The following is a 14,242-nucleotide window of genomic DNA, read 5'->3' as shown; positions in this document are numbered from 1 at the left end:
ACAAGATTTACAATTGTTGGATGTCGGACTTGGCGAGTGGTGAACATGGTATGAAGATACGTAAAGTGCGTCTTGGGAAGTACTTGGGAAAAGGAACTAGTCGTTCTTACGGTTCGGATTCTAGTCGAATACGAGTACCAAGGCTTGTGTATGCAGGGTAACATGATACATTTCGATAACCATTATGGACGTTACTTATTGATACTCATTACAGACATTGTGGTATTCCCGGCCAAAGCATTAGCAGAAGAAGAAAAAACATGAGGGAAATCATCAAACCACTACCATATGGCATTGGCCATCGCCAAAGCAGTCATCAGAATTGTCAAACCTATCGAACCAGCTCCATATGCTCTTCCCGCAGCGCTGGGCGGATTGCCGGTTTCTTGAGGCCCCTGTGCACTTCCAAGACTTGCACCGCTGCCACCGTTACTGCTACCACCGGCACCACCCGTCTGACTACCTCCTCCCGCACTTCTGCTTCCTGATCCTGGCATATTGTCAGTCAACGTCCCTTCACCAGTCTCTAACGGAAACGGAGACGAAGAGCTATCATGGCTAGAAAACCCACCACTCTCTTCTTCCGCCGACGTAATCGTCGCCACAGGACTCGTCCACCCGTCAGGCGTCTCCCCACCCACGCCATCGGGATAGTAATACGAAAGCCAGCTCGAGCACAAGGTGTACGAGGGCGAATAGCACGTATGCGTGCCCTTGAACACTTCGTAGCTGAACTGCTCCGCCATGGCGTACATAGTGTCGTGCTCGAAGTTCCACGTGACGGTCGTGGGACCGCCGTCCTCGTCGCGCTTGTCCCAGGCCTGTGTGTTCGACCACTGGCTGAGGACGACTTCTTTGCCGGAGAGCGGCTCGATCGAAGTTGCGTAGCAGCGTGGCGGTGCGTACACGAATAGTCCGTAGGTCGCGCCATCGTGGACAGTTTCGGTTTGCTTGACTTCGCCTTCTTGGAATTTGTAGGCGCTGCAGTTTGAGATTAGTCCTGACCTTGAGAAGGATTTGGAAGCATTGCTTACGTAGGACAGCACAAGCCAAGGTGAGTCGTGACGTCGAAGTAGCCAATTGGGTGGCGATACTCATCGCTGAAAGGGCGGATGGTCGAGCTCGCGATGGTATATCCCGATGGGCATCCGCTGTACCATGAAGTCGTGCCCTCCACGACAACAGAAGGGCTGTCATACAACACTCGATTCTGATAGCATTCATCATTGTCCCAATTCGGTGCTCCGAAATGCGTCACGGAGCACGTCAGCCAATCTGGCGTATACTGGGCATCGGTGATATAGCAGCTAGTTGTCACGATCCACTTATTCTCCGGATCAAGACAATGCGACGGGGCGGAGAACTGCGTCACAGCAGGAGCAGTCTCGAATTTCTCCTCAAAAGTTGGAGTTGGCTCGTACGAATATGGACATCGGTCCCAGCATTCTGAGTATCCGCCGCCATAGACGGTTGGCCCAATGACGCCGACGGCCTCCGCGAAGACGAGGTTTCCGTCTTTGATCTCCGTGGTAGTCGTCGCGGTGGGCTCGTTGTTGTTGTGCTCGCCCAATGTCACGGTGATGACTTCTGTGTGCACCTCTTCTATGCGCGTGGATACGCACTTTGGGACGTCGTAGAGCGACCATGTTTGCTGCACGCCATCCGTCTCAGTCGTGAAAGTGCCGAAAACATTGTATGAATACTCAAAGGCCCTTGGACTATGTCAGGAAGGAAAATGGAAAACCACACACTATCTACTCACGATGGACAGCACTGCTTCTCGAATACGGTATGAAATGAATTTCTTGTGCTTGTCTCCACTACTGCGTTGTATCCCGAAGGACAATCCGTATAGACAGTTGCGCGGTCTCCCCAATACGGGAGGCAAGAATCCGAGATGAAGTCCCCGTTTGTTTCCCTTGCTTGCTGGTGGCCATGCTGGAAATAAGTACACGCCTCTCGCGTCGGCGAATCGCCGAACGGTAGAGAGTAGCAGTCCTGCGATCTCAACCAGATATGGTCGGTCGCGATACACGCCGGATCTGGCGCAAACGTAGTCGTCACGAAAGCCGACATGATGAGCTTTGTTTTTCCAATGCTCGGAAACGAATGACTTGCATTATCGCGTGCGCATCTGAGTGCAGCTGCAAATGTTCTTATGCCTTACAGGAACGATATGCCAAGGGATGAGGCACCCAGAGGAATCCAGCTGCAAGGATCGCCATTGGACAATCATCTCACCAAGCCGGATCCCTGCCGAGATATACAAGGGTGCGATACCAATCGCACCACCTGATCGAATGAATGGGATAATGGGCAAAGTTAAAGATAATCATAGAGATGTCATCTTACTGAGAATCCTTACGGAATGCGGGAATCCTTCTTTTCGCGATAGCTGAGACTGATGCGTATGTAGGGATGTCTCAGGAACAATGTGGACACCAAGATGCAAAAGAAGCAAACCATATCCATATGGCTGGAAAGTTGTGTAGACCAGTAAGCGAGGCCAGAAGGCCTAGCCAGGGCGCAATCGAAAATAACAGGTTTGAACGTTGTATTACTTGCAGCTAGAGTCACAATTTCCTCGTATCACAATCGCCTGTCTGCCTGAAGGAGCTAGATCCCGTCTATGAGAAACTAGGCATCCGTTAATCGTACTGGTAACACGGAGTAATTAGTTTATTGTCAATATTGTATGGAGTGTACGAAGCACTGTATGCTCCGTAGTGAACGATCATGACGAAGAGAATCATGTTAAAAATTTCCCCACTATTAGGCGTTGTCGGGGCAAGGGAGCTGTACGATGTTGTAAACCAGCACCGAGCGCAGTGTATGTTGCTTGCATGCTAAGTGCCATATCTCTGTCCTCTTTTCTAGAACACATATAAGGCTTCTATCGACTATTCCCAAAAGAAGTCGTTAAACTATTGCGTGAGCTGGGAAATGCTTAGTTTGAGGAGTTGTTCACCAGAACACATACTACCATGCCGGTAATCCGTGCCTCTTCGGCGATCTCGCTGTAGGGACGAGGCACACCAAATACAGTACAGCCAGTGCATAAAAATTCTCTTAATAATGTTCCTAGAAGCATATACCAACGACAGTCCTATCCTAAGATATGGATTTTCATCCTTCCGTGCAGCAAGTCTCTGCTACTGCTTGATACCCAAAAATATCGATTTCCACGTCCCTAATTCAAGTTCAAGTAAAAGTATGCAGAAGTTCTCTAAGTCCCATAGTCCCATTCGCTTGACAAATTGATGACCTGTTATAAGAAAGCAGGTGTAAATTCCCGGTGTCCAGTCTCTCCAATCTGGTGCATATGAACGGGGCTAGCCGCGCCGCTTCGCAGAGATCGCTCTTCCAGGAATCTATCTGCCATGCGCTGGCCGGGGGTTGCACTTCGACTCCTCAAACCTACATCATTTTCTTTGTTGTTTGTGCCTGCGGCAACATCAAAGATGGTATTTTCTTTGACGTCTTTTGCAAGATGAGAATTTGTTCTTCCTGCTAGGCTTGGCGTCGCGATTCGTGAAGCTCTCGAAGGAGACGACCGAGCTTCCTCAGATGCCATCTGGCCAGGCAATACCTTAGAGATAGGTTCATTGCGCATTGGATCTGCCATTGAGCGGCGTTCAAAGTTCGACCGAGCGTGGTACAGCCGTCGGATTTTTGGGCGATCACTATCTGGAGGAGTACGTCCAGAGCCACCAAGGGCTGCATCGGTGTTTCGGAGATCAAAAGAACTCTTTGGTCGAGTAGTAAACTTTCTTTGAGCTGCAGGCTGTAATTGCATGCGAGATCTCGATCGGATAGAGGATGCTGAAGTGTGATCATTGAGACCACCATCCATAGTCCGGCTACCCAAGGAAGTAGTATACTGAGAAAGACTTGAATGAGGACGATTAAGTGCTGCAGAACTTAATGGCCGTAGTGACCTTGGTACAGAAGCTAACTTGGAGTCAGCGACTGCAAACGTGTTTTCCTTGTCGTCGCAGTTATAAGCATCTTTTCCCAATGGTGAAGATGCATCACCTCCGAAGTCACGCCGCGACAGTGGCTCAGAGAACTTGGAATGCGGCGGGATGTGTGTCGTGTGTCGTGAAGACGACACCTTTCCTGCATCCACTGATGGCGCATTCAGAGATGACTGACTGCCGCTCATGCTGGAACGTCGACCTGTTTCAATGTAGGGGAAACGCTCAATCATGCGTTCCGATGATTGCAAGCGTGATCTTGGACGGGATATTGACGATCGAACGCTCATGGACGATGGTGGGCGCTCCTTGCTAGGTTCCCTGCTAAGAGGACGATGTCTTCGGGGTAATACGGAGACGAGATTGTCCGAAGTCATCGTGGATATAGGATGAGAGCCTATGTCTCGAGAACTGACTGAATCCCTCGAGACTTTTCCATTTGATGCTTTAACTACATCTTGCTTTAAGGGCTTGATGTTGTCTCCGCGTAAAGCCGGCTCCGATACATAGTCTGACGGTGTTGTATCCGAGATCTGCGTGAGCTCCCTACGGTGCCCTGTTGGGGTGGAATATTTGTCGTGTATTGCGATATCCTCTTGGGTGGAACCGTCCAATTCAGACACTTCGTGCGATAACCAAGCTTTCCAGTCTTTGCTCGACCGTGCCGAAGCGGAAGGTTGGCGACGCGAAGGCGTTCCAATGACATAGCTCTTTACAGCGGTGCTCGTCATAATTATTGCTGACCCCGCATCTTCGTCGTCTTCTTGAGCCAGCCCCACGACACTGTCGTTGTGAAGGGTGATGCTGGCCCCATCCGTATTGCGGGAGTACACACTAGGTGAAAGCGGCGAAAAGATCATTCGGGGTGCTGGAGATACTAATGAAATCGTAGGGTCCACACTTAGGCATGATTCCTCAACGCTGCTTGGATCGCTTTCATTATCTCTCGAACCTTCGGTCCCAGTTTCCGTGCTGAACTTCCGGGGCAGAGCGCGGCGAGCAATGTTAGCGAAGCTAAACTTCTTGCCAATAGAACCGGCTGACTGCGTAATGTTAGATGAATCGGTGACCTTGCGCAACTGCACTTGGTGTCCCTGTGTATGGCCTTCAGAATGACCTTTTACAGGCGTTTCCCCTCGCGAAGGGGACGATCCACGTTTGCGCTGTCTGTTCGGGCGTGTTTTGAAGTTGATGAGGCTGGAGTCGATCCTTTCTTTGTTCACGGGACCCAGAGTATCTGTTTCAGATGGGCTGGAGGAACTCGAGTTTGAAGGTTTGGGAATCCGAACCGCTCCTCGAATGCTGGTCGTGCGGTCCGGAATCACAGACGATCGTCTATCTGTTGGACTCACGGTGCGGATAGTGGATCTTATTGCTCTGCCTATCGACCTGATAGAGCCTGACTTCGTTGATGTTGCTTTCAAAGAAACGGTTTTACTTTCAATAGTTGAGCTCTCTGGCCGATGAGAGGGTAGCTGGTGATGTACCTCATCGCACTTGTTAAGGTTGGATCGTGTTATGTTGGCAGTCATGCTGTGACCATAATTCCCAGGTTTCGGTTGGGACACTTCCGAGCTGTTCGAGGAGAAGATGTCAGGCTTACCCTCGTGAACGACATAAGGGTCCGACACATCCACCGGTACAATTTGGGGGGACTCCATCTCCTTCTTGAGGGCTGAAAAGACGCGCTTGGGATCAACAGTTGTAAATGACTCTTCACTGTCGCACTCGATGCGCATTGGGTCGCGAAACGCAGCCAAATCGGGAGCCAGTGTGGGCTTGTGCCAAGGAGAGCGCTCGATTACCACGTGTCCTGCTTCACTACCAATACTATCCTTGGCTTCATGTATCACTGTCAATCGCTTGAGTTGACGCTGTGTGATTGTCCCAGCAAAGGAAGAGTTGCTCCAGCTGGTGACTCTGGACATTGTGGAATTGCTGATATCTGTGTCGGATTGAAGGCTGCGGTTGCTATTGCGTGAATTCGGTCTGAGAAATGCAGGCCGACCATGCTCCAGCGAGGGCGATCGTGTTTGGATACGGCGAAGAAGGTCATCGTCTGGACTCGGTACTCCGGTATCTATATTCATATGTGGCTCAGTGCGGGTTAGACTTCTGCCAAAATATTCGCGACTTGCATCTGCCTGTTGAGTGGGGACGGACGTGGACCCTCGGGAGGACCGTCGAAAGACCTTTTTGAACTTATGTCGAAGGGAATCAGAAATGGATCGCTTCTCTTTCAAGGGCTTGAACTCTGCCAATGAGCAATCAAGATCGCCCGGATGCGGTGTTATCTGCCTTCCTTTTATAAAGCTGACGGGTTCAATAGGTGCAGTGGCATTTCTAGCCTTGCCTTGTCGCTTTCTAAAAGGAGCCAGGAACAAAGAAGGCTTTTGTTTTACCTGCCGCTGTTGGAATGTTTGCAGGTATCTATCCCTTGCTTTGTCGATTGTTTCACCGGGTTCTATGGTGACTGGCAAGCGTGGAGAGTCTAGGGAGGACACAGCCGAGCTCCTGGGACGGTAGAATGCAGCATTTGCGCTCCTGAATGATGGTAATGAGGCATTCGGTACAGGGCTGACGACAGGCGGGGGTGTCAACAAATACTTGGCTGGCGGTCGTGCAAGTGGTGATCCCGTCTGAACACTACTCGCGTAATACATGGAACGCGCTTTGCGGATTTGATGTGAAGCAGCTGAGGAGGAAGCGCTTGGTCTTCGTGGGTTCTGCTGGGATAAGGGTCGAACATTTTCGCCACCTCCAGCTAATGAATGTGGGGTCGCATGAATGCCCTGAGCTGTAGTGGGATGGAATGACGGAAACTTTTCAGTAACCATTGTAGACGTACGTGATCTCCGAGAAGCACCAGACGTGGACGTGGCCTTCAGAGGTTGACTCGAGCGGAAACTGGATCCTCGTGGGGGGAAATGACTTCCCTGAGACTTGCGGCTTGCGTTGCTTTTGGCGCGATTGAGGTCAGAGGCGCAAGATTGCCGGTCTGCCATTTCGGTAGCATGTGCCCGGGCAAACGCTGTCGTCGCTGCGGCTAGAGCATGTTGCTGAGCATGATCTGGATCAGTATGTTCGCGTGCGGCTGGCTGAACGGTGTGGATAGTCGATGTGGATTTCGAGCGGCGAACTCGAGTGCCAGCATCGCTCGATGCCCGGGAGAGCATGTAACCGTTTGGATGAGACCGGATGTGACGACAAGTTGTTCTGAATCGTATTGCTTGCTTCTTGATGGAGCTCAACAGGTTTGAATATGACTGGGGACGGAATTGGATTGAGATCAATGGGATGTCGGCATGAAAATATGATGAAGTCAACAAGACAGGGGATTGCCATGACAGAGTTGAGAAACAACGTTTCTGGGTACTTGCCCGCTGAGGTGACAACAGCCCCAGCGTACCTTCGGGATGATAGAGTGAGAGAAGGTAGCAAGGAGCCCGCGACAAGAAATAGAATCTTCAATATTAGACATCCTCGAAATCGAAACAAGAATTTAGTCCTAACGATTAACACTATCGTTGGCGTTGGCTTCGACAGAATTGGCCCGGCACGCAATTACACATATAGAATCTCAACAGTATACAACATTTTAATTTTTTTCCAGTATCGGCTGTCATAGTTTCAACAATGGCAACCTAGGCAAGCGCACGAGGCCGTTGTCGCAATATCTAACAAGCGTGCATGGGACAGCAACTTTGTGTCTAAGATGAGGCAGAGAATATCTGCCACGACCCCATCGGCTAGTAGACAAGCTCCTAGCAAGGCAAGGTATTGACGGGAGATATAGAAAATCAGGCTGATTCTGGAGCGTTCTGGATGCCAGGAATCTTCCTTGATTTCACAAGTGAGGCTGATCACTACGACAGAAATCGAGGACGTAGATTTGCGAGTCGTGTAAGGCTAACGATGGGAAAGCCACCTGTAGGACGATCCTCATGGGATACACATACCACAGTAGAGCGTCTCTGGGGTCGCTTCCACGCATGCATGAATGCCACCGGCGCAAGTCTTCCTACAACAATTCGCTAGTGCTTGGAATTGCCAGTATGCCTGATGTTCAGTCTTGATGGGCGCGACCGTGTTGCCCATTCTCTTCGTCTTCATTTTCTGCATCCATAACGCGCGTATAGAGTTGCTCATCATTCCTAATCGGAATCATGAATGTCAGAACTGTCACCACGGCGAAGACCAGAGCGCCGAAGATGTATGGCGCACCGATCAGGGGTTCGCCCATCTTGATCCCCCAGTCAAAGATGACCGCCAGTAGAGGGCCGCCTAGCATGGCTCCCAAACTTTCCACCACCGCGATGACGGCGAAGAGTTTTCCAACTTCCGGGCTCGCCTGACCACCCACAGAATGGATTGCAATGCTACGCATAGCAGCTGAATATCCGGTACCTAGGTTGAAGACCAACAGCCCCAAGATCAAGAGAGCAGGGTGCGCCGCTATCCCCATGATTACTAGTGAAACTGTTGTGAGGACAATGCTTCCACGTGCTATCCAGAGATCCGAATGGTGCGCCACCAAGCGGAGATACTTGAGTAGGAAGCAATTTACCAAAGGAATGAAGATCGTCATGGCGACGAGATTGGTGGCAGCGCGGAACGACAACAAGTAGTTTGCCTTTTTAATTTCCCAATGATACCTCTTCGAGGCGTACCGAAGCAGTAGTGAAACACATTGACGACCAAGCCTGCTGGCCAAGAACGTGAAGATGATCATGGCGGTCATACCGTCACGTCCAAAGAACACAGCAGCATCCTTCAGATGCTGCAACTGCATCCTAACGAACCCCTTCCTCGAAGAAGTGAGCTCGATTTCTTCATCGGCGGGGGATATCCTATCCTTTGGTTCGGGCAGATCACGGAGGTGCAGGGTCTCCGGGAACAAGAACGCAATGAGAATGCCCACCAGCTGAATGGCGAGCGCAAGTAGCAGCGGAAGCCAGTCGCCGTGCTCCATCAGCTTTGAAGCCATGATGGGCGCGATAAGCTCTGCCAGGTATACACTAGCCGTGACATACAGGTATATCGAAGTTCTCTTCTCTGCTGGAACAATGTCCGATAGCATAGTGCCACCCACTGCAGTTGCGACGATTGGGCCACCTCCCAGCAAGTAGAATGCAGACGAGAACCATGTCAATTGTAAAGGTAGGCTTCGGAAGTAACAGATGAGGAGAATCCAGGCAGAGTTGAGCTGGAGTCCGCATAGGGATGCTGCAAATACCCATTTCCTCCCCCATTTGTCTGATAGCGCGCCGTACGGCACCGCAAGAAGAATCGCCGGGATAGCGTCGAACATCTCTTGCCATCCAAATATCATTGCCATCTTCCGTTGTATATCATCTTCCTTGCACAGAGCTTCATCTACGGTTCCATCGGGGTTGATCTTGGAGGGATCGTGTTCGAGGTAATGGCGTATGCAGAGATTCGCTTCGTAAACGCGAGTTTTGGGTGCTTCGGCAAGGAATGCGCCAATGTCTATGATCACGACGAGGAAAAAGATGAGGACCACAAGCGTGACCCAAGGTTTCTTTTCGTTCCGGCGTTCGGGGACGTCCGAGATGCGATCTGAGGTTACTGGCGACAATAATGGTAGATCCTCTGGGCCGAAAGAGTCCTGCAACGGCGATGATTGTGTAAGTAGAGTCATGACGGGAATTGTGTCAAGTCGTGGAGAGCGAGCGGCGCGGTGAGAAAAGGAAGCTGAACGAACAAAGGAAAGGTATAGTATTAAGTGCTAGTAAGCCATCGAAGTGTTCGCTCTGCGAAACAAATGGTGGGTGAGGTGTCAAAGAACAACATGGCTGATGCAAGAAGAGGCGCACCCTTCTTCACTGGCATCTTTTGCGTGTCGAGTCGCCAAAGCTTGGACAACCGGGCATGTAATCGGGATAGGGCAGTGTACAGTAGTGTGTGTCTCAGCCAGGGTTCAGGAGGGGTGAATGAAGCGCGACAGGGAGTCAGGGAACATCGATTACGACTCCGTCCTTAATTAGATCCAGATCGTCAAGTCCGGGTTTGAGGCTGATGTCGTTGCGCTTATGTCAGTGCGGCACCAGCCAATCAGATTGGGCTGTTTCCACCAACCTCACATTCATTCTATGCTCTCTCTCCACATCGAAAGTTCCTTATTAGGTAAATACATGCAGTATGATCCTGACGAACCGCTACAGTGGACTACACTACTCTCGGATAATCCCACGACGTGTATTACTTCATATTTTAGCGAATAGTCACACAACGAGGCTTGAACGAACCTCCACTGGATTGGTAGACATTGCTTCTGCCTGATGCCACGCAATTGACGACGTACGCAAACCAGACATTCAACTCGCGCGTGGCTATTGTCTCTTCGCAAAGACTTCGACTTCTGGATTAGAAAATTGCGGGAGTCTCTCCGTGTCGAATGATCGGTTAAATGAAGATTGCATATGCAGAGCCTTGAATGCACGGCAGCTTGGCAGCCGTCATGAACGCTGAAGAGAAAAGATCACCATCTGACCCCACAAATACGACTACAAGTACGGGACGAGCCAGCGCTAGGGAAGGCGAGTTCCGTCAATAGTGACCATCATCGACGGCAGGAGAATACCTGTAATATGCCATCTTTCGCGAAATGCACTTGAAGGACTTCTCACTGGTAAAAACTCTCTAGAGTTGAGATTATCGTTTTCCTTCGTGTTACAGCAGACAAATCGGGCTGAAAGGCCATTCGTATACCTTACATGGCTTCTTCTCAAGGAAGTCTCAATGTGCTTCGTAAGAAGTTGTTGTGTCCAGAACCTGCATTGAAGAAGTGATGTAATTGACCACAGTTTTCGAGCAATAGCATCATGGTTTTTCCGTTGTGACGGAACGACAAGGATAACGATAAATGACCGAAAGGAAGAAGAACGATTACTCTATTGACCAAAAAGCTTCGTCTATTACTAACTTTTTAGTTCTTGTTATGTGGAGTGGTGCTCTAAGTATCTTTCTCAGGTCAAGTTGAGGTTGCTATAAGGATGAACCGTCCAAGTTATTATGACGAATAAAGAATCACTGTTTGAGGGGAAGTGGTTCGATTTCATGATTGTTTGCCAAGTAGGCTGTATACACTTCACTTCAGAAATTGACAAGATGTATATGATTAGCGGAAAGTCAATTGAGTCAAACATTTCTCGCTCTCTTCGTTTGCTGGGCCTTCCACTTCAAGCCAGATTGACAATAGGAAACCCCAAAATTCCAAACGCCCCATCTCCTCATGCGTAGTAAAGCAGTCTAGCACGTGCCTTGTATTCACTTCTTTCCTCGCTTACCTAAACAGTCCATCGCTATAAGATTGATTGGCAAAGCTCTCTCTTCACTATACCTACCACCTCCAATCACTCTCTCAACTCTTTTCACTCCTTGATACCTCTTCAAGAAACCCACTCCAAACTGTTACCCATCGCAAAATGTCTCACTTGCGGCGATTTTCGATGCCTAGTATTAGCGGTTACCAAGGTGCAACAAACTCAACCGGCATCAACTCTCCCAACTGGCGTATCCACGCGTGCGGTGTAGGAAGAAGTGTGGAGCCCCCAACACGTACTGGAGTCATCAACGGTTCCAGTGAAAATATTGGTACGACTGTATCTAAACCTCGATACTCTTCTGGTGCGTTTTGGAAAAGCAACGTGTTTTCCTTCGTTCCACTACTCCACTTCTCCCTTCACATTTATCGTCTCTCTGACGTGAATAGAACTTGCAGTAGCAACCTACCAACCGACAACAATCATCTCCATCTCGGAGGAGCGCAACAACCCCGCCACCAGTCCCATGATCCCTGGATTCCTTTCCCACATTGAAAACCATCTCGATACAGCGGTCATGCAGTCACGGGTTCTGCCCTACCTAGAGACCGTGGTTTTGAAGATGGAAACGCTGGCTGACATGCACTATCTTATAATCATCCTCGACACGCTCGGTGCTGTGAAATCCCGCAAATCCGTATTCAAGATTTCCTTCCCAGGCTTCTTCTGGTTCTCCGGAATACTACACAATAGAAAGGAGAATCCGATGCTAGCGTTCGCCACAACGCTCCCAAATCTCAAGGAAATGGCAATCACCTTTCATACGGCTGGTTTGACTGCCTCCAAGTACACTGAGCGTGATCGTCTCTTGATGGAGGACGACGGATACCTAGAGATGTCTAAGCAGCTCCGAGTGCTGCACCTGAGTGAGCTCATCAACCGCTATGGACTACAAGACCTTTTCCGGTGTAGGAGTCTTGAAGCGGTGCATCTCGAATGCATCGAGAGCGATATCGTTGCTTACCATGTTGGCGAGGATGACCCTACTCGTCCTTTCTACGAACTTGTTCAGTACATCCGGACGGTGTTCAAGGATAGATTCGACCAGAACGTTGCTGTCACTACTAGGTTTATCTAGTGGACCTGCAATATCCTCAACATACTACAGTGCCTTATTATTCGTTCATTCAGGCCGCTTCTCAATTCACTCTGGATACCAAATTATTATTTTTCTTCTTAGTTTACTCTTGATACCCATTATTATTTCTCTTCTTAGTTTACCATTGATACCCAAATATCGCTTCCGCTTCTGAATACATTCTATCTACTCTAACCTTTGCCGGCTTCAAGATATCGCAATAGATTCAGAAAGAACTGAGGTACCCCACAATAATGATACCCATCTTAGACTTATTACAGGCGCATTTATTTAATCATCCCTCAATGATACCTCTTTCAGTCAACTCGATGCCCAACCGGCTCCGAGTTGCTTCAGAGCGGTGTATGTGGCCGACCATTGGTACTTCCAAGTTTGCAGCTAGCGAGGGATCTTTCTCAGTGACAATGTAATAGATCGGCGGAAATGGTATCTACTGCATGGAGGCTACTAGGAGATGGCCGTGATGACCAAACCTTGGGACCTGCTCTGCTTGTGTTCTTATCTATCAGTGTCAGTAATTCTATCATTTTCTCTAACGTTCCGGCACACACACTTAGCTAGAACGGTTACATGTAGATAGATTCCTTCGAAGCGTAGTGTACACATATTTCTAGATCCACCCACAAGTTCATCCATTCCAACACAAACACATGTTCCAAATTCCCTAGCAATAACATACGGTCAACACCAACCCCAAACTCCCCAAACCCCAACAACACTATCCACCCATCACTTCAACTCCACGCCCTCCCACGCCTCCCCCCCAGGAAACCCCAAATGAAACCTCCCGCACCTCGCATACCTCACCTCCACCTCCCCCGTCCCCTCAAAATCTACAACCCACCCACCCGCCCTCCCCCCAGGCCTCCCATCATCCCCGCTCCCCCCCGAAGCAACGAACCAACAAAACACCCTCGGCCCACAGATCCCCCTCATCCACTCCGGCACCGCGTAGCCAAACACAAAGCCCTCCACGTCCTTCAATTCCCTCGCTACAACCCCATCCTCCGACCCCGTGGCGTTGGAGGAAAGTTTCACGCTCGTGAAAGAAGCCTGGAATGAGAACGGGCAGATTGAATTTCTGCTTGCTTCATCGAACGCCGTCCCGAGCGTCTTCCTCGTGAGTTTTCCATTCGGGAACATCAAGCTGGAGTCCGGACGGAAGACACTCACCATGGCAAACGCGAGGCGTTCGTCGGCGGGGGCCACGGGATGTAGGTTGCAGGCCTCGTCGACGATGAAGGGGGCCCCGGCGATGAGGAGGAGCGGGCGCGAGGCGGAGAAGGCGCAGAGGCCGAAGTCGCCGTGGGAGGAGAGGTCCTGGGGGAGGGGTTTGCCGGAGGTGAGGTCGGTGAGGGCGGAGTGCGTGGAGAATTGGAAGACGTCGTTGGGGATTAGGGCGACCATTTTCGATTAGGTGCTGGAGGAGGCGGTAGTTTGGTTTGATTATGGAGCGTGAGTGACTACATTGAGGGTTTTGTAGGGCGTTGTGGTAGATATGTTGTTGGGGGGTGTGTTTTATGTGCGGATGGAGGGGTTCCGATAACTGACTGTCGGGTGCATGTAAGGGACGACATTGCATGCGTTCGGGGATTTCCTTTGTTGCAACAAGCCGTCTACACAATTACGGCAACGCTTCACTAAACTGAAACATCAATGGGTTCCGGCCAATACAATAGTAATCACCAAATACCCTGTGGTATAGTGGAGTAGATGAGGGTTTTCGGAGATCACGTGCAACCAGGGAGATGCAAGCAGTATCATTGATGGTAAGATGCAGGGGGGTAACTGTGATAGATTGTCAAGCTTCGTATCTCCTT

The 14,242-nt window shown here is 50.0% G+C and overlaps 4 protein-coding genes across 4 annotated transcripts; 1 reads left to right on the top strand and 3 right to left on the bottom strand.

Annotated features, from left to right (window-relative positions):
* Window positions 1-149: 149 nt before the first annotated feature.
* On the bottom strand, window positions 150-2,438 carry BU24DRAFT_423462 (uncharacterized protein). Its single transcript, XM_033528258.1, has 3 exons — window positions 1,763-2,438; window positions 1,035-1,712; window positions 150-981 (listed from the first exon to the last, which is right to left on the bottom strand). Exons 1-3 carry the CDS (start codon window positions 2,074-2,076, stop codon window positions 282-284), a joined length of 1,692 nt encoding a protein of 563 aa, XP_033382878.1. The 5' UTR covers window positions 2,077-2,438; the 3' UTR covers window positions 150-281.
* A 796-nt stretch (window positions 2,439-3,234) lies between these two features.
* On the bottom strand, window positions 3,235-9,972 carry BU24DRAFT_441934 (MFS general substrate transporter). Its single transcript, XM_033530490.1, has 4 exons — window positions 8,064-9,972; window positions 6,019-6,975; window positions 4,528-5,895; window positions 3,235-4,179 (listed from the first exon to the last, which is right to left on the bottom strand). The coding sequence occupies exons 1-4, from the start codon at window positions 9,637-9,639 to the stop codon at window positions 3,269-3,271; spliced, it is 4,812 nt and encodes a 1,603-aa protein (XP_033382877.1). The 5' UTR covers window positions 9,640-9,972; the 3' UTR covers window positions 3,235-3,268.
* A 1,453-nt stretch (window positions 9,973-11,425) lies between these two features.
* BU24DRAFT_463318 (uncharacterized protein) lies at window positions 11,426-12,401 on the top strand (the record flags this gene model as incomplete). The annotated part of the gene is made up of 2 exons (XM_033532105.1): window positions 11,426-11,594; window positions 11,713-12,401. The coding sequence occupies 2 exons, from the start codon at window positions 11,426-11,428 to the stop codon at window positions 12,399-12,401; spliced, it is 858 nt and encodes a 285-aa protein (XP_033382876.1).
* Window positions 12,402-12,920: 519 nt separating this feature from the next.
* Window positions 12,921-13,944, bottom strand: BU24DRAFT_451550 (uncharacterized protein; the record flags this gene model as incomplete). Its single annotated transcript, XM_033531118.1, has 2 exons — window positions 13,225-13,944; window positions 12,921-12,924 (listed from the first exon to the last, which is right to left on the bottom strand). The coding sequence occupies exons 1-2, from the start codon at window positions 13,827-13,829 to the stop codon at window positions 12,921-12,923; spliced, it is 609 nt and encodes a 202-aa protein (XP_033382875.1). The 5' UTR covers window positions 13,830-13,944.
* Between the last annotated feature and the right edge of the window lie 298 nt (window positions 13,945-14,242).

Source organism: Aaosphaeria arxii (assembly GCF_010015735.1).
Source record: "Aaosphaeria arxii CBS 175.79 unplaced genomic scaffold BU24scaffold_5, whole genome shotgun sequence".
Lineage (NCBI taxonomy): Eukaryota > Fungi > Ascomycota > Dothideomycetes > Pleosporales > Aaosphaeria > Aaosphaeria arxii.
The sequence above is the reverse complement of the archived record's forward strand: the minus strand, read 5'-3'. Positions and strand labels throughout refer to the sequence as shown.